This window comes from Bos javanicus, chromosome 16 (assembly GCF_032452875.1).
Source record: "Bos javanicus breed banteng chromosome 16, ARS-OSU_banteng_1.0, whole genome shotgun sequence".
NCBI lineage: Eukaryota > Metazoa > Chordata > Mammalia > Artiodactyla > Bovidae > Bos > Bos javanicus.
This window is the reverse complement of record NC_083883.1, coordinates 26,914,632-26,939,357: the sequence shown is the minus strand read 5'-3', so window position 1 is coordinate 26,939,357 and position 24,726 is coordinate 26,914,632. Positions and strand designations below refer to the sequence as shown.

General features: G+C 41.8%; 1 protein-coding gene across 5 annotated transcripts; it reads right to left on the bottom strand.

Moving 5' to 3' along the window:
- Positions 1–6,655: 6,655 nt before the first annotated feature.
- FAM177B (family with sequence similarity 177 member B) lies at positions 6,656–23,017 on the bottom strand. Of its 5 annotated transcripts, none has more exons than XM_061382277.1 (5): positions 22,913–23,017; positions 11,769–11,949; positions 11,415–11,481; positions 8,108–8,205; positions 6,656–7,474 (listed from the first exon to the last, which is right to left on the bottom strand). In XM_061382277.1, exons 2-5 carry the CDS (start codon positions 11,937–11,939, stop codon positions 7,292–7,294), a joined length of 519 nt encoding a protein of 172 aa, XP_061238261.1. In that variant the 5' UTR covers positions 11,940–11,949; positions 22,913–23,017; the 3' UTR covers positions 6,656–7,291. The 5 variants fall into 5 exon arrangements, with proteins under 5 accessions (XP_061238261.1, XP_061238263.1, XP_061238262.1 ...); XM_061382279.1 differs by having other exon boundaries at positions 11,769–12,170; positions 22,913–23,006; XM_061382278.1 differs by lacking the exon at positions 22,913–23,017 and adding an exon at positions 20,039–22,845 and having other exon boundaries at positions 11,769–12,170.
- Between the last annotated feature and the right edge of the window lie 1,709 nt (positions 23,018–24,726).

The following is a 24,726-nucleotide window of genomic DNA, read 5'->3' as shown; positions in this document are numbered from 1 at the left end:
ATTAACAGAGTTGAAAAGGCGTGAAATAAGCTGATTTTAAGGATAAGGGAATTTGGCTTATAGAACTAGGATATGTATGGTTAAGTTAGGGCTAGGTTATGAATGACCTTCTTGAAGAATTTCAAATTTTACTCTGTAACATCTGTGGGACCTTTGAAGATTTTTGAGAAAGGGGGTGACCTGACTAGATTCATGGCTTAGAAGAAAAAACTCTGGCATTGTGGTAAAGAATAAACAAGCAGAGAGAAGGAAATTTTTCATGCCATCATGAGTTGGACAGAGTTTCCGTGTTTCCACAGGTGAAGTAACAATGAAGAAATTGGTGCATCAGTAAAGCCTGGAAGCTTGATTGCTGACTTGGAAATGAGTTTCAGACATAACACAAAAGATAAATTGTCAGAATTTGGATGGGGGGAGGGAGGAGGGAGGGGGGTTCAGGATGGGGAATAAATTAAAAAAAAAAAAATTGTCAGAATTTAGCAATGGATGGAGAAGGCAATGGCAACACACTCCAGTACTCTTGCCTGGCAAATCCCATGGACGGAGGAGTCTGGTAGGCTACAGTCCATGGAGTCGCTAAGAGTCGGGCACGACTGAGCGACTTCACTTTCACTTTTCACTTTCATGCATTGGAGAAGGAAGTGGCAACTCACTCCAGTGTTCTTGCCTGGAGAATCCCAGGGACAGGGGAACCTGGTGGGCTGCCGTCTCTGGGGTCGCACGGAGTCGGACACGACTGAAGCGACTTAGCAGCAACAGCAGCAGCAATGGACAGCTGAGAGTCAAGGTTGCCCCTTAGGTACCAAAGTTGCCAACTGGGCTGAAGGCAAGAAAGCTGATGCCTTTAGAAAGAAAGAAAAAAAGTCTAAAAAAGATATTGGTAAATATAGCATATGTTTCCTACTTTAGCATGTCATTAGTATACCTGGTATGTATACTAGGAGATTGAACCAGAACCCCTATAGTGAAAACACAGCGTCTTAACCACTGGACCACTGGGAAAGTCCCTGTCCTCCTGGCTTTTGAATACTCACTAAGCTTTCCTTTTAAAGGCCAAGATATTCTCCCTTCCCATTCACTTGAATCCTCTGTTGGGATCTGCTGGGTATTTCATCCACTCATTGTCCCCCAGCCAACTGAGTGGAGGACTTTTAGTTCTTACCATGTAGTTTTCTGTGATCACAATTAACCATGAGAAGAGAGAACTCCAGCCCAGGTACTTCTTCATAAATATTAGGATGGTGAACTTCTTTTGGAAACAATGCGTAGCCAAGATGAAAGGGTTTTGCATAACAATGTAAGCAGTTAAGCGTGTTTAAATCAGGACAGGATGAAAAATGTGAAGCAAAGAGAGCTGTCATTCACATTGCATAATGCAAACACCAACCAACTGGCAGTATAATAATTTGCTAAATATGGTTACAGTAACTTCCAAACTGTATGCTGGATACTAGCTGTTTCAGTCGAGGTTCTCCAGAGAAAGAGAATAAAAAAGATTTATTTCAAGGGATTGATTGTCTTACACAATGATGGGGACTGACGAGTTCAAAATCCATATGGCAAGCCAACAGGCTGGAAACTCGGGCTGGATTTTTTTTTTTTTAATTTATTTGTTTATTTTGGGCTGCACTGGGTCTTTGTTGCACATGCTTTCCTCTAGTTGTGGTGAGTGGGGGCTATTCCGTAATTGTGGTGCACCAGCTTCTCATTCGGAGAAGGCAATGGCACCCCACTCCAGTACTCTTGCCTGGAAAATCCCATGGACAGAGGGGCCTGGTAGGCTGCAGTCCATAGGGTTGCTAAGAGTCGGACACGACTAAGTGACTTCACTTTCACTTTCATGCATTGGAGAAGGAAATGGCCACCCACTCCAGTGTTCTTGCCTGGAGAATCCCAGGGACAGGGGAGCCTAGCAGGTTGCTGTCTATGGGGTCACACAGAGTCGGACACGACTGAAGCAACTTAGCAGCAACAACAGCGGCAGCAGCTTCTCATTGTGGTGGTTTCTCTTGTTGTGGAGGGGCTTCCCAGGTGGTGCTAGTGGTAAAAAATCTGCCTGTCAATGCAGGAGCCGAGTAGACCTGGATTTGATCCCTGAGTCAGGAAGATACCCTGGAGGAGGAAATGGCAACCCACTCCAGTATTCTTGCCTGGAGAATGCCATGGACAGAGAAGCCTGGTGGGCTACAGTCCATGGGGTCGCAAAGAATCGGACATGACTGAAGCTGCTTAGCACACACTCTTGTGGAGCCGGGCTCCAGGGAGTGCGGGCTGTAGTAGTTGGGACTCTTGGGCTCTACAGCACAGGCTCTCAGTAGTTGTGGTGTGGGCTTAGTTGCTCTGCAGCATGTCAGATCATCTCAAATCATGGATTGAAACCCATGTCTCCTGCATTGGCAGACAGATTCTTTATGACTGAGCCACCAGGGAAGTTGGGTGGATTTGATGTTGCAGTCCTGAGGTAGAATTTAATCCTCTTTGAGGAACCTCAGCTTTTCTCTCATAAAGCCTTTCAACTGATTAGATAAGGCCCATCCACAATATTGAGAGTAATGTCCTTTACATAAAGTCAACTGATTTTTAGATGTTAACCACATCTGCAAAATACCTTTATAGTAACACCTGGATTAATGTTTGATTAAATAACTGGGCGTTAGAGCCTAGCCAAGTTGACACATAAAACTATCCCATCAGCCAATGAGGAAGACTGATATTTCAATCAATTGCCTAAAATTAACGTTAATAAAGTTTGTATACGAAATTTCAAGGGACTTCCATTCTGGTCCAGTGATTAAAAATCCACCTGCCAATAGAGGGGACATAGGTTTGATCCCTGGTCTGGGAAGATCCCGCATGCCATGCAGCTACTAAGATCATGCGCCATGACTACTGAGTCCATGTGCTGCAACTCCTGAAGCCCAAGCGCCTAGAGCCTGTGCTCCAAACAGGAGCACTCCAGACGTGAGAACAAGGGAGTCACTGCTGTGAGAAGCCTGCACACTGCAGCGAAGAGTAGCCCCCACTTGAAGACACTAGAGAAAATCCGCACAAAGCAATGAAGACCCAGCACAGCCAAAAATAAATAAACAGAAATAAAGTTTCAAGAACTACCTTTCTTTGAACTTGAAGATGTATGTTCCCCACCATCAAGGCATTCTTGGGAGACATTTTGTTCTTGGAAGTCATTTTTCTCTGTCACTGAAACTTTTTCCCCAAGACCGCTAAAGACCATCATGAAACATTTATCTTAGAAGACATTTTATACAGAAATCCACTCAATTCTAAATAGAATTTTGTTTCTACTACTTTGCCTTGATTTATACAGCTTGTTGGCCTGAGGCCGTCTTGAAGATGACAAAGTAAATGTGTCAGGTAAATTGTGTCCACTTCCTTTCAAATGATTTGTTGGGGAACCTTAATCTTCTTTTTCTCAGTATAAATCCTGTCCACTCAAATTAAATTCAGACTGATGTCACTCCCACTTTGTCCCCAACATAAATGAAATCATATACAGAAGATTTTCCCTAAAGAGATTTCAACATTCTTTTTCCTCTTGTGCCTGAAAAGCTGATAACTGTGTTTGCTAGCTCTTGGCAAGCCTACATAAGTTGCCTGAGAAACAGAATGGTTAAAGGTGTGGTTGACTTCATTTTGCTGTAGGTATAATAAATAATTATATCTTGTGGTTGGAGATGGGGCAGTTTGGCAGAAGACAGAAACTTTTACAGGAATAATTGAAGGGTATCATCTCCCACAAGCCTGCAAAGATGAAAAAGACCCAAACAATTCTTGGCAGGCTGTTCATCCAGGATAAGATGCTCAAATGATGTTTGGCAGTATGGAGATAAAGGGTAGACGCCTGCGTGCATTTGCCAGACAGCTTCTCTCATCACTTCAGACTTCTTGAATTTCCACTCTCAAGGTTAAGGTTTAGGGTGACTCCATCATTAGAAAAGAAAGATAATAAAATTAACTTTGATTTGCCTGTACTACACACAATGAAGTGTGGTGGCAGTAACCTAAAACATTAAGAAATCAGAATGATCATTAAAATTTAGTTGATTGATTAAATCAACAAACTTTTGCTACTTAACTGGTTAGTTGGCGATATTTTTGGCTGGCAAGGATCTCGGGTTTAAACATCATTGGAAGGGAAGTTAGTTAGCCCTTTCCCAACGTATCTTTGGATCTTGGGAGCTGCCAGATAGAGCTGGGCACATATTCTTTAGCATCCGTCAATCTACAAAAGGTAGAGATGACTCCTGGGAGGAAAGTGACTCAGATTGGAACTCCTTCTCCAAGGTTCAGTGATATAAAAATGAGGTAGAATGAACTGAAATGATACTGACCAAGGTTAGGTGTCATGGAAGGAGATAAAGACTCAAGAGGAAACCCTCTGTGAAAAGAGGTGGGGTCTGGAGTGGTGACAAGTACTGTTCTTTGTCTAGATTATTGGTAGACAGTGTTCCAGTTATAGGGTATGACTAATGGTAGACTCTCGTCCTACTAAGTCAATCTGACATTACGATTGTGTTTTGGGGAAAGTGGCCATGGGTCTGTAATATCACCAGAATTGTACTTTCTAGGAGGCTTGTTCTTTTTTTTTTTTTTGGCTAGGATGCTCATGATTAATATATCAGAGACTGTTTTCCTGGTCCATTGATGACCCATTTGGGTAAATAAACCCGTGGAAAATATAGGAATGGATAATGGTGGTAATAATTTTGGTCAGACATCTGATGCCAACAGCCAACTCATTGGAAAAGACCCTGATGCTGGGAAAGATTGGGGCAGAAGGAGAAGAGGGCGTCAGAGGATGAGATGGCTGGATGGCATCACTTATGCAATGGATGTGAACTTGGGCAAACTTCAGGAAATGGTGAGGGACAGGGAGGCCTAGTGTGCTGCAGTCCATGGGGTTGCAAGGAGTTGGACACAACTGGGTGACTGAACAACAGCAACAATGGTGGCAAATGAGACAGCCAGACTAAACTTGCAGGAGATGATCGCCTGGATAGGCCCCAACACAACACAATAAGGCAGGAGGAATAACGGATGCAACTCAGCGTGATCAGTCTAGCCTTGAGGAGTAAGGCAGAATTCTGGCACTTTGGGAGCATTGTGACTTGAAGTCAGCTGGCTGCTGAATAGAGGTTCCCATTAACCTGAAGCCATCCATTCCAGGAACTCTGAAACCTTGACTGATGGGAGCAGGGCTTCCAAGAATGAAAGACAATGAAGAGCCCAAGTTCCTAGAGAGACCTGGGGCCCCAGTGGCAGCAAGACAAAATTAGGAAATTATTGTTGTTACCTTTGTGGCCCATCTCAGATGCATTTCAAGTGGGCCCCCTTCAAGGAGATGTATATCCAGGTGATTAGGCCAGGCGGCGACGTCAGAGGTCTGAAGGGCCCCAGTTTCCCAAAGCCTCCTGAAACAATGTTTACTATCCATAGACATTCCAGGAAACTGGAACAGGAAAATGGTATGGAGAGGCTGGGACATGGGCTCTTGGAGACAAGTCGTATGCCTAATAGCAAAGCCTAACCTACCCAGTGCGGAACAGAGGTCAGGCTTACCTGACAGCCTTAGGGGTGGGGAGCAGGCAGGCTGGCTAGGATATCCTCCAACTGAGTCACCAAGGAGCCCTCGTTGCCGGAGAAGCCCAGGGCTAATCAAGCAGCAAGTTCAAATGTGGACTGTCACCCACTCAGAGTGATGGGAGTAGGGGGTTGTTGTGGCCTCTCCATGTGGCCTCATATCATTCAGAAATCTAGCCCAACCTTCTTTACAACATGAAGCTTTCTAAGAGGACAAGCGTCCAGGTGCAAGTGCTTATCAAGCATCCAGTTGCGTCATATTTGCTACTCTCTCTTTACCCAAGCAAGTAACATAGCCAAGGCCATAGTCAATGTAGGTGAGGCTATATGAGGACATGAATTCCAGAAGGCATTGTTCTTTGGGGACCTTCAATATAACAGTCTATCAGCTCAGTCCCATTAGTTATGTCTGACTCTTTGCAACCTCATGGACTGTAGTCTGCCAGGCTCCTCTTTGCATGGGACTTTTCAGGCAAGAATACTGGCGTAGATTACCATTTCCTCCTCCAGGGGGCCTTTCCAGCCCAGAGATTAAACCCACATTTCCTGCATCTCTTGCATTGGCAGGCAGATTCCTTACCACTGAACCACCTGGAAAGCCTATAAGTCATTAATTAGGCATTAGCAACTAATATTCACAGTTTTAAAAAGAGTTTTCATATTTATTATTTCAGTGTGTTTAACAATAACTCTTGAGAAACAAATAAAACCCCCATTTTACAAAGAAAGAAGTAGAGGCTCAGAAATTAAGACATCTAAAATTATACAACTAGTAAGAAGCAGAATTGAAACTTGAACCCAGGTCTTATTATTGCAAAACCTATAGTTTTGTATATCATAGCTACCTTTGGCCAGTACAACCTGTGTTACGCACTTATGATTTCCATGTCTGATCTTTACAGTTTTCCAAAATTTGTTGACAAGTTAACGAGAGAGTCATTTACTTTTTCCAAATACTTTCTGTAGGACTTAGATTGCCATTTATTTTTTATGTGTTTGGGGAAAAATGCACCCAACTCTCAAAGATTGCTATGTCATAACAGAGTTATTAGCAATGTTTGCTTATTGGGGAAAGCAAGCCTCAAGTAAATCAGCACAGCTGTAGGGAAGGACATCCCTTATGTGAAACCCCAAAAGAAAGTTTTATTTAGACTTTATGATGCCCAAAGTTTCTTTTTAGGAACAGAGGGTTCTTTTCTACATCCTTGCCACCTGACAAAGAGTTTTGGCCTAAAACTCCCATGTCCAAGTTCCCTAAGGCATTTATGTGCTGTGCTATGCTGTCCTTAGTCACTTCAGTCATGTCTAACTCTTTGCAACCCTATGGACTGTAGCCCACCAGTCTCCTCTGTCCATGGGATTCTCCAGGCAAGGATACTGGAGTGGGTTGCCATGCCCTCTTCCATAAGGCACTTACACTACTATGCAAATATCAATACTAACAGCCCACAACTGATGGACAGGACTTGCACCACTAGGGTGGAGTTGGGTTTCAGGGCTTATAAATAAAAATGTATATTGAGAAAGAAACCACAATTGTTCTTATGATGGCTTGCAATTCCTGGCTAGTGGAGAATAAATCACAAAGAGATTAAGATCAGATCTGGCTCAGAAGCACCACCTGTGGTGCTGTTGCCATGGTAATCAATGACCAGGGAACAGAAATCCAGGGGAACCATAGCCTGGCTGCCCATCAGGAGCTGGAATCTGCCATCGGGCCCTCCCTGGATGAGGCGCTCCACTGAGAAATGCCCTCCGAAACATCTTGTAGTCTTGTTCCATACTCACGGCCCCTGGCCTCCAGGTGACATTTCTCATTAGGAACACTGGCTGGTTGGGCCTTTGATCCATTCTCTTCACTTCCCTTGTCACATTGCTAATATAAAGAGAAATAAGGAAATGTTTACCTGTAAACCCAATACCTCTGACCTCTACATCTTATAGAGACACCCTTCTAAGAAGCTTCTCCTATAAGCAATCTCAGGTTTCACACCACCTTCTACAACCTATCTCGTGATGTTCTAACTTCACACCAGAGGCAAATATGAATAAACTTCATGGGGTAAGGCACCTTAGAAAAATAAGTCAGTGATCATAGGGGCTCAGTGAAACTGCAGTACGTGAGATACCATGTGGGAAATGCTCCTCTCTATAGGCCCAGATCCGGAGAAGGCAATGGCACCCTACTCCAGTACTCTTGCCTGTAAAGTCCCATGGACGGAGGAGCCTGGTAGGCTGCAATCCATGGGGTCGCTAAGAGTCAGACACGACTGAGCAACTTCACTTTCACTTTTTACTTTCATGCATTGGAGAAGGAAATGGCAACCCACTCCAGTGTTCTTGCCTGGAGAATCCCAGGGACAGGGGAGTCTGGTGGGCTGCTGTCTATGGGGTCGCACAGAGTCGGACACGACTGAAGCGACTTAGCAGCAGCAGCATAGACCCAGACCAGAAACACCCAACATTCCCATCTCAGGGCTCTTGCTGTCCCCATCAGGATGTGACATACCTTACTTTGTGTTCTACAGTACTCATTTAACATATACTGGTACTTGGGCTGATGAAGACCAAAGAAGACAGCAAATCTTTCACCAAGAAATTCACAGGCTAGAAGAAAGAAGAGGCACTTTGGTAAGCTGAATTAAGAATGAAAGCTTAGAGTCTGTGGACATGCCAAGAGTTTCAACTAGCCCACAGATTGTCTATTATTACACTTACCTTCAAGGCTGACAAGATATTTTAATTCCTGTAGACTCTCACAAATTTTGGGAATCAAAGGGAATTTGTTAAATCTTGTATCTTCACATAGGGTGGCTTCTAAACTATCTTTTTCAGGTGAATATATCAAGAGATCTTCAAAATACTTAATAACAAGTACAGGTCCTGAGCAATCAGAATAGATGTTGTCCATTTACACGTGTGTCATCTGATCATCAGCTGTGAGTACATTGCAAATGATACCAAAAATTAAATCCAGTATTACCAAGACCCATGTCAGAAATTCTTCCATGCATCAAAAAAAAACTCCTCCCTAAGCAGCAATTTAAGTAAAGCTTTCTTTATCTGCCTTCACTTCAGTAGTAAGGTGGCTTGCAGCCTCAGGGATTGTTAGAGTCAGGAATAAAGGGTTAGCATGAATAATGAGTGGTTTCCAGAAGGTCTTTCCTAGAGATGTTCTCCCTTAAAAGTACAGGACTAGAGGACTTCCTTGGCAGTCCAGTGGTTAAGACTTCTCTTTCCGATTCAGGGGGTGCAGGTTTGATTCCCGGTGGGGGTGCTAAGATCCCACAGGTCTTGTGGCCAAAACCCCAAAACATAGAACAGAAGCAATAATGTAACAAATTCAATAAAGACTTTAGAAATGAGCCACATCAAAACATGTAGGACTTCTGATGCACCTCCTCCCATTAGAGGACTTTGTGATTCCCATGCTTTGTTCCACTTCTAAAGATACCGCTCATACAGACATCAAAATGACGCTCTCTATTTTTTTTTAATGTGCTTTATCCTTTCAGAAATACTCTAGCTTTTTAATCTCTTTGTTTGCCACAGTGCCCAGTACATGTGCATAAGAGAAGTTTCTAAAATATTAGCATCTCAGGACGTTTTCATGTTTATGACCTACTAGAATTTTAAATTGAAGAAATTAGTTACCAGTGTCATCTGGGTTCCAGTTCTCACCAAAGTCTCTGTGTAGAGATCAGGATACTGACTGTTAACATATTTATGCCTCCACTATAGTCTGGAACCCCCAGGCAGAAGCTCTTTAAGATTACAGTTCTATATGGAACCCAGAGGTGGAAAGATTCCCCGTGTGTCCTATCCCCGTCATCTGAAATCAAAGCCCAACGTGGAAATCACTGTAGTCCCCATTCTCCTTCACACTTTGATATTGTTGTGCTGAGTTTTCCTTTTTTTAACATGACCTGATCTTTTAAGTTTCCATCCCTCACTGACTAAAGCAACTTAGCAGGCACACACAAGGATCGCTAAAGTAATTTTCAAATTACTAACCCTCTGCTGCTGCTGCTGCTAAGTCGCTTCAGTCATGTCCGACTCTATGCGACCCCATAGACAGCAGCCCACCAAGCTCCCCCGTCCCTGGGATTCTCCAGGCAAGAACACTGGAGTGGGTGGCCATTTCCTTCTCCAATGCATGAAAGTGAAAAGTGAAAATGAAGTTGCTCAGTCGTGTCTGACTCTTAGCGACCCCATGGACTGCAGCCCACCAGGCTCCTCCATCCATGGGATTTTCCAGGCAAGAGTACTGGAGTGGGGTGCCATTGCCTTCTCCACTAACCCTCTACCTTGATCTAAAAGTACTTAGGGCTCATACCATCTGACTAAATCACCCTTAATGTAATTTAAGGTCACCCTGGTCACTTTCATGGTCCGAAAGCTGGCATTGGCCAGACATACTTTCAGAACTCTCTTAAGGTGTCTCCTCCAGAGGTCACCATTCCTGAGTACTCCAGTCTATAGTCCATATATACCTCCTACCCTGGGAAGTGTAACAACAAAGCATCATTATAAGCATGTTTACTGGCCAGTATTATTCATCGAATATTAAGGTCCTTGAAAGCAAAGGCTGTCATTTGTCTTTGAGTCCCAGGGACCTGCACAGTGCTGAGCATATGAGTATTCAGTAAATGTTTATTTAATGAATGAACGGCAATCAATTCCTAAGAGCTATGCTTTCTATTTTCTCAGATTTTAAAAGTTGTTTTCCCTCCATCATATACACATGTTCGGTTAGTTGCTCAGTTGTGTCCAACTCTTTGCAACCCTGTGGACTGTACTCTGCCAAGCTCCTCTGTCCATGGGGTATTTCAGGCGAGAACACTGGAGTGGGTTGCCATTTCTTCCTCCAGGGGATCTTCCTGACCCAGGGATCTAACCTGCCTCACATTGCAGGCAGATTCTTTACCCACTGAGCCACCAGGGAAGCCCATCATATACATAAGTATATATGAATTAGAACGAAGTGAGTAATTAGATGTTGCCAATTGTGTTTTTTTTAACTGGTGAAAGTCAAACAAAACAAGATTTACTATTCATTTTTTATAAATAAATAAATACAGGAGCCCCGGTGGCTCAGAGAGTAAAGGGTCTGCCTGCAGTGCAGGAGACCTGGGTTCAATCCCTGGGTCAGGAAGATCCCCTAGAGAAGGAAATGGCAACCCACTCCATTATTCTTGCCTGGAGAATCCCATGGATGGAGGAGCTTGGCAGGGTACAGTCCATGGGGTCCCAAAGAGTTGGACACAGCTGAGTGACTTCACTTTCATTTTCTCTTATAAATAGCCACTTAGGCCATTCATTATCTCCTTGAGAGAGGTCAATAAAAGTCTTACTAATAATAGAATGATTATGACAAGGGAACTGGGAACTGTGTCAGATAACAATAATTAAAATCAAGAAAGAACTTGGAAGTTTATTCATGTGAAGAGTCCACTCAGTGAGGACTGACTATTGTCTTCAAATGTTTGAAACTCTGTCCTATGAAAGAGGAATCTAGATAGGTTTTGTCTGGCCTTTAAAAGAGACAACTAGGATCAAGGGGGAAAACTCTAAAAGAAGATTTAAAGGAAGATAGAGTTTACTAACAAGAGCTGGGAAAAGATGGCAAGGTCTCTCTGAAGATGTGAGGCTCTATGCCTTCAGGAATGTTCCAGTGTAGATCTGGAAGTGAACAGATCTTCAGAATGCTGTGAAGTGGATTAAACCACTTCAAGTCTCGTCTAACTCTGAGGGTCTATAAGCCTGTATTTATGACAGAAAAAACAAACAAACAAACCCACCATAGCAGTACTTACTAGAAAATGAGGTTCTTGCTATTTGCCCTGCACAAAACCATAGGTAGGGCCCCCAGGCAAGTTTAGACTAAAAAAGAACAAGAAAAGGAAACCAGGTTAGAGTAATTAATAACAGAAGTGATGACTGCAGAATCTGCAGTGTAGAGGCTTCAACATGCTTTGTAATAGGTTCCATTTTCTCTTTTATAGATGAGAAAATGAAGATGATCAAAATTATAAGCTGATTGTACACGGCTCCAGAAAGCAAACCAAAGAACAAGGAGTTAGCTTAAAACTATTTTTGACAAAACTTGTTGGTTTTATCTCTCATTCACTCAGCCCCCATGTTCACTAATAATGATAATCTAAACTTACAGGATCAAGTGTTGAATTTGTTGTCTGTTCATTTTCTTCCTCTTCCTCCTCCTCTGTGCTATATTCTTCCATGATGTCTCCATCAGCAAAATGGATAATTCTTCTGGGAGTTGTCCTTTTGGAAGGTCCACTCTCCTCTAGTTCTAACTGCTGGAAATTGTCTTTTTCCATAAGGAAATAACTAGTAAGTGAAAATCAGGACACTTTAGAACAAGTTGTCCAGGAGAGTGTTATATAGCAGAGACATGTCTAGTCATTTTCTTTTTCCTTTTTGGCCATTTTGTGCAGTGTGTGGTATCTTAGTTCCCCAACCAGGGATCAAACCCTCACCCTCTGCAGTGCACAGGCAGAGTCTTAACCACCAGGGAAGTCCTTGCTGATTATTTAGTTATTCTTGATGGACTGTGAAGACAAAGAGTTCACAGGTAATCACAACCATGATCTCATCAGTTCTTCAAATCAGTTCTTCAAATCTAATACAGGACTGTCTAGCTCTGTACCAAAATGGAAAAGGTTTAATTAGCAGTGAAAATGTGAACTTTAGGTCTTCAAACAAATATGTCAGCAGGGTTCCTTTACACCTTATTAATTGCAAAATCCACAGCTGCTAGTGGGGAGTGTCCATCACCCTGCGGAAATTCCTCAGTCATTTCAATAAATACTGAGAAGCAATACAAGTAGTGGTGAAGAGTACAATCTTTACACAAAACAGCTGAAAATATTTGCCAAGTATATATCTGATAAGGAACTTATTTTGAGAACATATTTTTAAAAAACCACTGCAATTTATAAAATATAAACAACTCGATTTAAATAGGGGCAAAGAATTTGAATAGACACTTTACCAAAGATTTATAGGTGGCAAATAAATTTAGGAGAAGTGCTCAATGTCAGTCATTAGAGAAATACAAGTGGAAACCATATGTCATATCATAACATAGTCACTGGAAGGCAAAAATTAAAGACTAACAATGCCAAGAGATGAGGAGTAAATGAAGCAACTAGAACTGTCATATGTTGCTTGCTAGTGGGACTGCAGTGGCACCCCACTCCAGTATTCTTGCCTGGAAAAATCCCATGGACGGAGGAGCCTGGTACGCTGCAGTCCATGGGGTCGCTAGAGTCGGACATGACTGAGCAACTTCACTTTTACTTTTCACTTTCCTGCACTGGAGAGGGAAATGGCAACCCACTCCAGTGTTCTTGCCTGGAGAATCCCAGGGTCGGAGGAGCCTGGTGGGCTGCCATCTATGGGGTCGCACAGAGTCAGACATGACTGAAGTGGCTTAGCAGCAGCAGCAGTGGGACTGCAATGGTATGGCCACTTTGGGAAACAGTTTGTATATGTGTGGGTCAAGTGTGTCCAATTCTGTGACCCTACTGGAGTTGGTGTGCCATTTTCCTCCTCCATGGGATCTTCCCAACCCAGGGACTGAACCCGATCTCCTGTGTCTCCTGCACTGCAAGTGGATTCTTTACCTGCTAAGCCATCAAGGAAGCCTAGAAAACAATTTGGAAGTTTCTTAAAAACATATACTTAACCATATAATCTTGTAATTCCACGTCTAGATATTTACCCAAGAGAAACAAAAACATATGTCAGTATAAAGATGTATATGTGAACATTCTTATCAACTTTATTTATAAGAGCCCCAAACTGAAAACAATCCATATGTCCATCAGCTGGTAAAAAGATGAACAAAATGTGGTATGTCTATGCAATGCAATACTGCTCAGTGATTAAATGTTACTGGACAACAAATATTTGCAATACTCTGAAGCAATCTCAAGAGCATCATGCAAAGTAAAAGATGCCAGATACTGTATGATTCTGTTTATTTGAAATATTAGTAGTAGAACACAGATCAGTGTTTGCTAGGACTGAGAGGATGGAGAAGACTGACTACAAAGGGGCCAAGGGAACTTACGAGGGTGAGGGGACTGTTCTCATAGATAGCATGATTGTAGTGATGGTTGGAGAAGGCAATGGCACCCCACTCCAGTACTCTTGCCTGGAAAACCCCATGGACGGAGGAACCTGGTAGGCTGCAGTCCATGGGGTCGCTAAGAGTCGGACACGACTGAGTGACTTCACTTTCACTTTTCACTTTCATGCATTGGAGGAGGAAACGGCAACCCACTCCAGTGTTCTTGCCTGGAGAATCCCAGGGACCTCGGGGCCTGGTGGGCTGCCATCTACGGGGTCTCACAGACTCGGACACGACTGAAGCGACTTAGCAGCAGCAGCAACAGCAGCAGCTGTTGTGAAGTACTTATCACTTAATAGTGTGTATATATCAGACACTGCTCTAATTTAGTAAGTACACTATTTTCTTTATTTTTTTTTTTTTTGAGAGCAAAACACCTCACACTATTTTCTTAATATTTCATATATTATAAGATTATATCAGCAAACATGGGAGGCTGAGCTGATGTGGAAGAATTTTCCTTCCTGTTCGAAACATACAGAAATGCTGGATAAAATTAAACAAACAAAACATTAAATCAGGCTGCCCTTAAGGAAGTAATAAAGAGAGAGAGTTAGGGAGAGAGGAAGGGAAGGACTAAGGGAGGTGGGAAGGAAGGAGGAGGAAAAGAGGAGAAAAGAAAGAAAAATAGAAAGCCAGGTTAGGTGTTAGGAAAAGAGAGGAAACTCAAAATCATATCATGAGCTGAAACTGAGATGGTTCCTGGAATTTCAGAATTAGATATAGGCCTTGAGGCTAGGGCTTTAATACTGGTGTGGAGAGGACAGAGTCTTAAATCACAAATCCCATGAGTGTAAGGGGATGAAATGAAGCAACCTGCATAAAACTAAGATAATAAAGTGCCATCTTATTATAAAATATGGAGGAGAAAAACTATCTTCTGGTCTATAAAAGTGGCAAAATAATTTATCATCTCTCAAGGCAACATGGGTAGAAATAGTCACATGAAAAACACTATGGGCCACGTGAGCCCCAGGCCAGGACCACATACTGGCTTGTGGCCCGAGTTCATAGTCCTCATCTGGTCCTGAAATGAAGCTGAGTGACCTGAAGTCATCGCAGTCCACAGAACTCTCAGATGCAAATGCAAATAACGCTGGAGAGAGAGTTCAACCAGACTGGGAACGCTGGACCTCTACTGCAAAAAACACCCTAAGCAGGCACTCACTGCAAATACTTGGAAATCATATGTCCAAACCAACCATCAGGAGGAGGGTTCAGCAAATGAAATGGAAAAATTTGGGAGAGCCCTCATCCAAGAATGAGGAACGATAAACACGAAGCTTTAAAAATGAAGGATGAGTTTTAAAAATCTTTTAAAAAGCTTTAAAAGTGATGGAGATTCAGTGATCAAGGCTTCACCTTCCAATGCGAGGGGTATGAGTTTGATCTCTGGTTGGGGAGCTAAGATTGCCCACTCGGGGCCAAAAAACCAAAACATAAAACAGAAGCAGTATTGAACAAATTCAATGAGGACTTTTTAAAAAAACGGTCCACATTAAAAAATCTTTAGAAATGAATGTGTTTAATATATTCCAAAAGGTAAAGGAAGCAAAACATTATAAAATCCAAAAGGAGCAGGTTGATTTGAAAAATAACCAAACAGAAATTCCAGAAATGAAATATATAGGACCATAGGATAGGTTGGATGTAGCTTGAACATAGTAAAGAAATTGGAGGAAATCTCTCATAAAACACATATGTATGTGTGTATATATACACACATACATATACATATACATATACATATATATTCTGTTACCATGAAATATGTACTTCCCTGGTAGCTCAGACAGTAAAAGCGTCTGCCTACAATGTGGGAGACCCGGGTTAGATCCCTGGGTTGGGAAGATCCCCTGGAGAAAGAAATGGCAACCCACTCCAGTACTCTTGCCTGGAAAATCCCATGGACAGAGGAGCCTGGTAGGCTACAGTCCATGGGGAAGCAAAGAGTCGGACATGACTGAGCAACTTCACTACCATGAAACATATATTAAAATATATATACATAGTCTGTTAAGATGAAAGCAAAGTTATGAGCTAAGGAATAGATGAGAAAATTCAGTATACATTTAATGGAAGTTCTGAAAGAAGTGAATAGAAATAATGGGGGAGGTAATGTTTGAAGAGGTAATGGCTATGAATTTTTCATATTTGAAGAAAGACACAAATCTTCAAATATTAGTAACATGAGAATACTAAGATGGATAAAAGAAAATCAAACCTGATCATAGAAATTATGGAAAATCTTGGACTTCCCTGGTGGTCCAGTGGTTAAGAACCAGCCTGCCAATGCAGGAGGCATGGATTTGACCCCTGCTCTGGGAAGCCTCCACATGCCATGGGGCAGCTAAGCCTATGAGCCACAACTACTGAGCCCACGCTCCAGAGCCTGTGCTCTGCAACAAAAAAGAAGTCACCTGAAATGAGAAGCCCGAGCACTGCAACTAGAGAAAGCTCTCATGCAGCAATGAAGATGCTGTGCAGTCAAAAATAATTAATAAAATGTTAAAAATAAATAAATAATAGAAAGTATGGAAAATCTTAAATTTTATAATAGATGGGCAGATTAGCATCAATTGAGATCAGAAGATAATTGATGATTGCCATGAAGAACTCAATATCCATAAACAACAAGGTCTGACTGTATAGCACAAGGAACTATATTCAATATTTTGTAATAATCTGGAAGGGAAAAGAATCTGAAAAATTATGTACGTAATATACACACACATATTTTCTGGTGTACATTTATAACCAACTATACTTGGATAAAAAATTGAAAACATTTTTAGAAAAGAATTCAATATCTAGCTAAACAATTATTATTTTTATTAGGTTGGGGCAAAGTAATTTTGGTTTTGCATTGTTGACACTTGCCTTTGATACTGGAATACATTCTTAAATAAATGTGGCTATGTTACAGAGGAGACTGAAAAAGTTGGCTTAAAACTCAACATTCAGAAAACTAACATCATGTATCCAGTCCCATCACTTCATGGCAAATAGATGGGGAAACAATGAAAACAGTGACAGATTTTATTTTGAGGGTCTCCAAAATCACAGCAAATGGTGACCGTAGTCATGAAATTAAAAGATGCTTGCTCCTTGGAAGAAAATCCATGACAAACCTAGACAGCATATTAAAGAACAGAGACATTACTTTGCCGACAAAGGTCTGTATAGTCAAAGCTACGGTTTTTCCTGTAGTCATGGATGGATGTGAGAATTGGACTATAAAGAAAGTTGAGCACTGAGGAATTATGTTTTTGAACTGTGGTGTTGGAGAAGACTCTTGAGAGTCCCTTGGACTACAAGTTGATCCAACCAGGGAGTTGGTGACGGACAGAGAAGCCTGGCTTGATGCAGTCCATGGGGTTGCAAAGAGTAGGACACAACTGAGTGACTGAACTGAACTGAACTGAATGTGCATTTCTCGCTTTTTTTTTTTTTTTGCCAATGACTTATTACTTGCTGCTTATTTTATATGTATCTTAGACTATGGAAATGGTTACACAAAAAGCAAATTTGAGCGATTTCCTTTTTCGAGTTCAAAATGGGTCGTAAAGCAGCAGCGACAACTCACAACATCAGCAATGCATTTGGCCCAGGAACTGCTACTGAATTACAGTGCAGGGGTGGTTCAAGAAGTTTTGCAAAAGAGATGAGAGCCTTGGAGATGAGGAGTGCAGTGACCGGCCATTAGAAGTTGATAATAACTAATTGAGAGCCATCATTGAAGTTGATCCTCTTAAGTTGCTGAAGAACTCAACGTCAGCCACTTTATGGTTGTTCAGCATTTGAAGCAAATTGAAAAGGTGAAAAAGCTCACTAAGTGTGTTCCTCATGAGCTGACCACAAATCAAAAAAATCATCGTTTTGAAATGTCATCTTGTCTTATTTTAGGCAACAACAACGGACCATTTCTTGATCAGATTTTGACATAGGATGAAAAGTGGATTTTATATGACAACTGGTGACAACCAGCTCAGTGGTTGAACCAAGAAGAACCTCCAAAGCACTTCTATAGCCAAATTTGCACCCCAAAAATGTCATGGTCACTGGCAGTCTGCTGCTGGGCTGATCCACTACAGCCTTCTGAATTTCAGCAAAACCATTACATCAAAGTATGCTCAGCAAATCAAGGAAATGCACTGAAAACTGCAACAGTTTCAGTCTGCATTGGTCAATAGGAAGGGCCCAATTTTTTCCAAGGCAATGCCTGACTGCACATGGCACAACCAACACTTCAAAAGTAGAACGATTTGGGCTTCAAAGTTTTGCTTCATTCGCCATATTCACCTGACCTTTTGCCAACTACCGCTTCTTTAAGCATCTTGACAACTTTTTGAAGGGAAAACGCTTCCACAACCAGCAGGATGCATAACATGAGTTTGTAGAATCCTGAAGCACGGATTTTTACACTACAGGAATAAACAAACTTATTTCTTGTGGGCAAAAATGTGTTGATTGTAATGGTTCCTATTTTGATTAATAAAGATATGTTTGAGCCTAGTTATAATGATTTAAAATTCACAGTCTGAAACCACAATTACATTTGCACCAACTTAATAATTGATTAGTCTCAGGTGTACAGCAAAGTGATTCCATTTTTTGTATGTATATTATTTCGAACTCTTTTCCACTACAGATTATTACAAGATATTGAATATAGTTCCCTGTGCTATACAATAGGTCTTTGTGTTTATTTTATATATAATAAAATGTATTTGTTAATTTCAAACTCCTAATTTACTCCTCCCCCCTCCCCACTTTCCCCTTTGGTAATCATATATTTGCTTTCTACACCTGTGAGCTTATTTCTGTTTTTAAATAAGTTCATTTGTATCATTATTTTTAGATTCCTCATATAAGTGATATCATATGATACTTGTCTTTCTCTGTTCGACTTACTTTACTTAATATGATAATCTAGGTCCATCCATGCCAGCTAAACAGTTATTGAGAATGAAATAATGGCATTTTATGACCTATAAAAACGTAGTTAACCATTCCTGCATCTTCACTGAATGAATAATATAAAATTATATGTCAGTTAGAAGGCAAGTGAGCACAGAAGCAAGAGATGAGAGAAACAAATGTAAATAAGTGAGTAATCACCAAGTCGCTTCAGTCGTGTCTGACTCTGTGCGACCCCATAGACGGCAGCCCACCAGGCTCCCCCGTCCCTGGGAGTCTCCAGGCAAGAACACTGGAGTGGGTCGCCATTTCCTTCTCCAATGCATGAAAGTGAAAAGTGAAAGTGAAGTTGCTCAGTCGTGTCTGACTCTAGCGACCCCATGGACTGCAGCCTACCAGGCTCCTCTGTCCATGGGATTTTCCAGGCAAAAGTACTGGAGTGGGGTGCCATTGCCTTCTCCAATAAGTGAGTAAACAAAGTGACAAATCTTAATAGTGACTCTTAAAAACTCTGTTTTGGTATGGCATAGCGTAAGAACAAAGAAGTATTAAGTATTAGACAATAATAACAAAAATATGAGGGGCTGACCTCTTTAAGTATTGTTTTGAAATAGGAGAGGATTAGTGTGCATGTTGACAATTTAAAGGCAACTAGAAAAATAATGGAATTAGAATATATAGCTCACAGCCAGTTGGAAAAAATCAAAGGAAATGAACATCCCACAGAAGGCAATAAAGAGGGAAGAAAGAGAGCAAAGGAAAAGCATGAAAAATGAAAACACCAGAAATAATTTCCAATAAAATATTAGAAAAAATTCCAAATAAGTCAGTGGTCATAATACATATAAGTCAATTATCAGCCACCTATCAAAATGAAAAACAGCAGATTGAATTCTTTTAAGATTTTATGGGCAAGAAAATCTTATTGAATACACACATACATATATATGTTTATGTATGTATGAATCAGTCACCAGATTGGTACAATGCTGAATTTATGCCGCTGTCAGAGTTAGCAAAAATTGTCAAGAGTTAAATTTGTTATCTAAACCAAGGTGACGTGAAACCCTCTCAGCCCAGGGTCCCCTGAGGAGTCTCAGGGATGCACATGGTGTTTCCTGACTGACTTAGTGGCAGTGTATCACAAAAGAGTCTTGCTAAGGAGAAGGAAGAGTTGGTACCACTTAGTTTCTGATGCCAAAGACCAGCAAAAAGCAAAACAAACAAACAAAACATTGTAACTTGGTGTTTAAATATGCTGAGCCTAATACTACTGCAAAACTAAATATTGTCAGTGCCGTGAGAAATAAAGCATTCCATATGATCAGAAGAAATTTAAAACATTTTCAAAAAACAACTCACCAATGTTATTCCTCTGCTTTTTCTTTCATTGCTCTAACTGGTTATGGTTGGTTTTGAAAGCCTTGACTGTGCTGACGTGGAAAGGTTTTCTTGTGTGCGTCTTACAGGGCGGAACGTATTTGAGTTATGGGAAGGTCAGATGTATTTACACATTAAATAAACCCTGTGGCTCCCAAACTTGTCTTCATCTTAGGATTATCTGGGAGCCCTTTTTTAAAATTTCAAGGCCAGGACATACTCGAGATCCTCAGTCTCTAGGAGGGGGATATGGCCTCAGTTACTGGGGACCAGCTCCCTAAGGAAAGCAGGAAGAAATGTGACTTCTAAATTGAGCAGACTTGTGGTGTACTGCAGAAAGAACCAACGGCAAGCAAAGACAGACATCTTATTTGTTTTTTTCAAGAGGTTTTTTTTTTTTTTTTGCTTTCCGCTTTCTCAGGCCTTCTTGCCTTTCCCCAGGCAGAAAACCTTAAACATCAAAAGTTTAAAATTAAGATCCAGCCGTCTCATTATAGTCAATTTACCTCTCCAAATCATCTCCCAACTCAGATATTTCCAAACCAAACGAAATTGTCCATCCCTAATTTACCTGGCTCACCCTTGTTATATTACAAACAAATGATATGATGGCATCTGGTCCCATCACTTCATTGCAAATAGAAGGCAAAAAAGTAGAAGTAGTGACAGACGTTATTTTCTTGGGCTCCAAAATCACTGCAGATGGTGATTGCAGCCATGAAATTAAAAGATGATTGTTCCTTGGAAGGAAAGCTATGACAAACCTAGACAGCGTATTAAAGAGCAGAGATATCATTTTGCTGACAAAGGTCTGTATAGTCAGAGCTATGGTTTTTCCAGTAATCATGTATGGATGTGAGAGTTGGACCATATTGATGCTTTAGAACTGTGGTGCTGAAGAAGATTCTTGAGAGTCCCTTGGACAGTGAGAAGATCAAATCAGTCAATGCTAAAGGAAATCAACCCTGAAAGAACAGATGGTGAAGCTGAAGCTACAATACTTTGGCCACCTGATGTGAAGAGCTGACTCATGCTGGGAAAGATTGAGGGCAGGAGGAGAAGGGGACAACAAAGGATGAGATGGTTGGATAGCGTCATCAACTCAATGAACACGAATCTGAGCAAACTGGGAGATCGTGAAAGACACGGGAGCCTGGCATGCTGCAGTCCGTGGAGTTGCAAAGAGTTGGACGTGACAAATGGTATCTGTTGGCTTTCTGAAGAAAATTGTAGTTTCTGTTCTTTGAAATACTGTTATGCATGAAATAGACATATTCATCTTTAAAATCAGAGTGTTCAAAGCCCATGGTGTTGGTGAGAGAGAACGAGGGAGGGAGTGAGAGAAAGGGCTAGTTTGTAGTCTATTTAGTGAAGTTTTCTGCCACCTAATGGACATTTCAGAATATGCTATGCAAAATTCATCTTTGTAACACTGTGTCTGTCATTTAGAGGGGACTCAATATTGAAGTGTGGAATCTACTTGTTTTTATTTACCAAAATCTTGGGAGCACCACCAACTTCACACCAAGTACCTAGACTCGGATGTTTTGTAAGTGATATTGCTGTTTAGTTGCTAAGTTGTGTCCAACTCTTTGCAACCTCATGGACTGTACTTAGCCCACCAGGCTCCTCTGTCCATGAGATTTCCCAGGCAAGAATACTGGAGTGGGTTACCATTTCCTTCTCCAGGGGATCTTCCCAACCCAGGGATAGAATCTGTGTATTTTCATTGGCAGGCAGATTCTTTACCACTGCACCACCTGAGAAGTGATATTTTGGAGGGTCAAGTATTTCCTACAACATACTTTAATTCTTATGATAGCCTCTAGTTTTTTCTTAAAAAAAAAAAAAATCTAGTTTATCAAGGATTGCTCCCAAGAGTATCGTGTAATTAACACACCCTTTGGGATTCCTGATCTTTCAATATTGGAGTACCCCAGGGCTCAGCCACTAGACTCATTCTGATTTTTATCTACTCCCCATTTGGCCCTATGGCTTTAAATACTATTTAAATATAAATACACACATTTATATCCAACGTTTATATCTCCCTGAATCTCAGATGCATAACAGACACCTCGATCCTCATGTCTAAATCTGCTCATACTTTCAGTGCACCCTTCTTCCTGAAACCACTCCCCTCCTCCCAGGCCCCACTCACACACTCCCATCTACTCCTCTGGCATTCTTCCCATTTCAATAAATGGCAACTCTATTCTTCCAGATCCTCAGACCTAAAACATTGGAGGCATTCTGATTCTTCTCCTATAATCACACCTCACCTTAAACCCACCAGGAAATTCTCTGGACTATTGCCAGGGTCCTAACACCATTAACCCCAGTTTAAGTCTCTCACCTGGATTATTGCAGTGCCTCCTAATTGGCTTCCTACTCTCTATACTCAAAAACAGAGTGTTAAATACAAAATCATACAGTGCCACTTCTCTACTTGTAACTCTCCAATGGGTTCCTGGCTCACCAAGAGTCAAAGCCGAAGTCCTTAGAACGGCCTACAGAGATGTGGATTTGGCCCCAGTACTTTTCTGGTCCCATTTTGCTCCACTTTCCCTCCGTTGACCTGCTTCATTCCGGCCGTTGCCCTCTTACTGCCATTCCCTGACCACCCAGCCTCTGTCCCTCGCAGGGACCTTGTGCGATCTGTTCTCTGGACGAGTCCCTCTTCTCTGAGACTTTGTTCCCTCACTTCCTTCAGATCTTTGACTCAAAGGTCGGCTGACAGAGTTCCTATCTGAATTCCATAGCACCCGCCCACTTCCTTCACCACCCCCACCCCGCAGCTTACCTCATTCTGTTTCATTACTTATCAACATTTAACACCATCTGTATTTCACTTACCTCTTTCTGTCTCCCTCTCCCCTTCCTTCTCTGCCCGACCTTCCAGCCAGGGTGGAAGGGGTTTTTCCTGTGTGCTCCCCGCTTTATCTCCTGCCCTCTACAGTCCCTGACACAGGTGGAGCTCAGTATTTGTTTAATATGTGAATCATACAGTCGGTTCACTTTAATGGGTGGGGGAAGGTTCTACATGAGACTGGAAAAATAAGAACAGCTTTATGATTATTTCCTGATGTTGAAATGGCTACCTTATTTTTCATTACACTCACACACTCATTATGTTTCAATTAACTCCTTCACTGAAACACAGCATGTTCAGCTGTAGCAACAAAATAGCATACTTCTGCATCTTGGCATTTAACTTTGGGAAGGTATGACACCTTAAATTTCCTGGAGTTCTTTCAGTTTTCATTAATCAAAAAAAAAAAAAAAATGCAAATGAATCTGGTTAATGCAGAAGAGAATTGGCATTGGGTAACTACTGAGAGTTTATCAGCCCTGTCATAGGGGCCTGCGGTGACCCCAGCTCCCTTCCCTTTTTTTCCAAGGGGGTTGGGAGAGCAAGCCTTGAAAGGACAGGACAGTTGAAGCCCGACTTCAGAGGGCAGAGGGCAGTATTCACTCCCAGCTTCTCTATGCCATTTCACCCGAGGACATGGGCCCTCGCCAATCAGTGACTCACCCCAGGCAGGCAGGCAGAGGAATTCTGAGGAAATAGGAGTAAACGAACAGTATAAACAAACCACTGCTCCTCTTTGAGAAATGCTGACCTGGCAGGACTTTTCCATTAATCTTTATTTTCAGTACTAGACCCTGTACACGTACCCAAACACCATGGGTAAGTGACGTTACTAACATACCTGTGCTATTGGGGTATTTGTCAACTTTTCTTACATCATAGCAGATGATCTAGGAAATTCGTCCAAATTCTGGAGGCGACCAGCCTGGGAGCTGCAGCCACCTGAGGCCCTGCCCAGCCAGCCCCAGAAAGCTGAGGAATAGCTTGAGGCAAATGGCCAGAGATGCTGTAGACAGTATCAAGCCAAAGGGTGATCCGACATTTTCTCTGAGACTCACCTCAAGCGCATCACAGGCATCAGATACGTCGAATTGCGTGATAGCTCTGGCCTTTTGGATAAGCACAGCCCGATGTAGTTTTTTCTTCTATGGTTCACAGGAGGCTCTCCCTCCAGATTAACTATTTTAATCTCTAGAGTTTACTACAAAGTTTTTCTTAAAACAAAAATGTAAATTCTAAGCAAGTAACTCAGTCTTTAGATACAAAATTCAAGTAAACCAAATCACACGTTTATTTTTATGCACATATTGAGATAAAAAATGCCTTATTTTCTATACCACGATTACTCTAGAAGGCAATACTTCTGAATATGATTTTGAGTACATTTATATAGTACTGAAAATGCCACCTCAAAGCTCCCAAATTTCTCCGCAGAATATTGTATAGTGATAAGGTCTCTCACTTAGCTCACCATAGTACACAAGACTGCAGCATGCTGGCTAATACTGTGAATAAGATACATGCAGGCTGGAGGCTTCCCTGGTGGTCTGGCAGCTAAGACTCCACACTCCAAATGCAGGGGGCCTGGCTTCGATCCTCGGTCAGGGAACTAGACTCCACAGGCTCCAACTAAGAGTTTACATGCTGCAACTAAAGATATCTCATGCCACAGTGAAGATCAAGGATCCTGCATGCCTCAAATAAGACCCAGTTCAGTTCAGTTCAGTCGCTCAGTCGTGTCCGACCCTTTGAGACCCCATGAATTGCAGCATGCCAGGCCTACCTGTCCATCACCAAC